The sequence below is a fragment of the Macrotis lagotis genome, chromosome X (assembly GCF_037893015.1).
Source record: "Macrotis lagotis isolate mMagLag1 chromosome X, bilby.v1.9.chrom.fasta, whole genome shotgun sequence".
Taxonomy (NCBI): Eukaryota; Metazoa; Chordata; class Mammalia; order Peramelemorphia; family Peramelidae; genus Macrotis; species Macrotis lagotis.
Window position 1 is genome coordinate 351479613 of NC_133666.1, and position 2938 is coordinate 351482550.

Below are 2938 nucleotides of genomic sequence, written 5' to 3' on the forward strand. Positions count from 1 at the left end.
ATTTTCAAATACAGTCAGTTCTCAATATTCCCATTTTTAGCTTTCATGATTTCCAAAATTTGCATGATTTTAATAGCAACTTCATTTTCACTTTTGTTTTGGAAACATTCATGGCTATATGCAGGAGAGAAAACAATATATTAAGTCTGATGCCTGCAAGTTTGTGGAGCAGTTGATACCCTACTAGATGCTGCACTGGTGTTGTTCACCTTACCATTGTAGAGTAAGGAACTCCCAGTACAATCATGGTATATCTTCATTGTTTGCCTTTTAAAATTTAAGTTTGTGTTGAAATTTTTCCCTAAAGCACAGTGCAAATATTTTGACTCTAAGCCCAAACCTATAAATCCAATAATGTGGCTTAATGAGAAATTGAATCTTTTAAACTTCACAACACAACATCTGCAGCTGCTGTTGGCCTAATGACCTATGGCTACAGTCATAGAGGTGGTGGTTCCCATCATAAGTTATATCTTCTGTTATGCTGAAGTACAATATCAATGTTTGTGAAATTCCTGTATAGAAAGGGGTCCTTGACCTCCTTCTGGGCCCTGAGAAATTCCTTAGAAATATAACTTTGGCTAGGCACCTTTAGGTCTGAAGATAGTCCGATAGGACCCTAGGGATCATGGATATACCTTAAAATTGTCTAAAGATTTACAAAGCACCCTTGTTAGCCTAATTATCTTGCTGTATCTGTTAAATTCCAGGACTGCCTCCCCCTTCCCCAGATGTGACTGGAACTATAAGATAGTAAATTCCTGACTCCCCCATCTCAAAAAATATGTTCAATCATTACACAAAGACCTTGACCCCTTCTCACCCCTATCTATATGGAACCCTATGTTTACATATGTATATGTCAAGATAATATATCTAACTGCTGTCTTTGCTTTTCTGTGTTTTGCTTGCTCTCAGTACCGCCCCCCCCAAACACTACAAAAACCCTATCCCCTGAACACTCAGGTACTGTCTGATTTGGGTACTCAATCCCCAGATAGTCCCTGGGAATATTAAAGATCTCCAACCTTATCAAACTCTGGTCTCCGTCTCTCTCTTTGGGTACAACAATGCTCCCATTCTCTGAGACCTTAAGGATCTCAAATGGGACATGAAGCAGATGTTGATAGATTATTTCAAGATGGTTTAGCCTTCATGATTTCCAGTACTATCCACCATTTGTGAAGGACAGTGTGTCAGGTGACATCAAGAACTCATGAGTATCATCATCTTCTGACAAAAAATAAAGTCCCAGAAACCTCTCTCTTAGTTTCCCAGAGTTGCCAAGGTAGAGATGTATGGTGTACATGGAATACTCTCACACTGCTATCTGAAGGTAAGATTCAAGTTTTAAAATATTTTAATTTTAAGAATTGTATTTGCTATATAGTATATATGGTGTTGTAGATTCCATGTGTTATGAAAAATGAATATTGTCTGAAATCAATGTTTTTCTTTATAGGCTTTGGTGATCCTAGGATCCTATGCCACTATTTCCAATAGGTTCAAAGTATCAACATTCATGTTTTTGACTGTTACACAATTTTTTAGGAACATCACCCCCATGAAAGTTGAGGGCTGACTATACAAGGATATTACTCCTGAGTCTAAGAAGTAGGAAAATTAGAGAATTTGGAGGAAAAAATTTTGAACACTTTCAAGGCTTGTCTTTTTTCTTCTTGTTTTATGATAAACAATCTTGTCACTGTTGGAGGTCCCTCAAAAACAGGGCATTAAAATGACCCACTGATTTTGAGTGAGAAACATTTTCATTAAAATAGAAATCAGTCTGAATGTTCTTTTCAGTTATAATATAAAGGACTCCAGCTAAGAAACACATTTAATTTTTCTTCATTATTCATTGTTGGAATGCATGGGGTTTTAAAAAACCTTTAAAGGTAATGAGAAATTTGAAATGTATTATTATATTGAAAATTTTAATGATCAAAAAACCTGGGGCTTAAGTAACTGAAACAACACTTACTGTCACCAAGATTCCATATTTACTAAAAATAGATGTGTAGTTATGTCAGCTAATTTATATTTAATCCATCCTTGAAATAATTTATTCATAAACTGAACTCAAAACATAATAAAACTAAGCAAGAATTTAGGAATTGGAAGAAGAGGAGAAGGAAGAGGGAGATGAATTTCAATATCATAATTGAACAATTTCTGCATTAAATTTTACTAGGAAAGGAAAAAGAACTGCCTAAAATTTTAGTTTTTCAAAAATGTGCTCTGAGATGCAGCTTAATGAAATGGATAAAAAGTAAGTCTTCATATCAAAAAGACCTAACACATAACAGGCAGTGTGATTATGAGCAAGTAACTAAAACTACGCTGTTCCATACAACTCTCATAGACTGATTTTTAGGCATTTTGTCAGTCCACATTTTTAGAAGAATTTTCTACACAGGGAGCTCCCTACACTTATGGGCAAAATAAACAAGCAAATAACAACCACCACACTGTTTTCTTGTCCCAGATGAATGATGGATCCTGAATTCTTGTCCCAGATGAATGAAAGATTCTGAGTTCAGGTGCAGTCTCACTTTGACATTTGTACCTCCCAGAATTAAGTTCAGAAGCATATAGTAAGTGCTTAATAAGTTAATAATTATTGATTGATCAAGCAATTAATAATATGTTGAAGATCAGACTAATACATGTGAGAATAATAAGTATATCATACAATTGAATATATATATATATATATATTGAATATATATATATATATATATATATATGCTGAATTAGGGTGGGGAAATAAGAGCTTCAAAAATGTGAGTGGAGATTGAGAAAAACATCATCACCACAGAGGTAGAGTGGAACAAGGATTTGAATTTACTATTTTGTTATTTTTAAATCACCATATTTAGAGATAGATAGAAAACTTTGGAACCAGAACACCTTAATTGGAGCTCTAGTTCTATGA

At 34.3% G+C, this 2938-nt stretch overlaps 1 protein-coding gene across 1 annotated transcript in view; it reads right to left on the reverse strand.

Annotated features, from left to right (window-relative positions):
* Positions 1-381: 381 nt before the first annotated feature.
* Positions 382-2938, reverse strand: part of DNAH5 (dynein axonemal heavy chain 5) — a 302769-nt gene continuing 300212 nt past the window's right edge. The window contains exon 80 of the mRNA XM_074202020.1: positions 382-484. Within this exon, the coding sequence (XP_074058121.1) occupies positions 382-484 (103 nt within the window). The remainder of the gene's footprint in view (positions 485-2938) is intronic.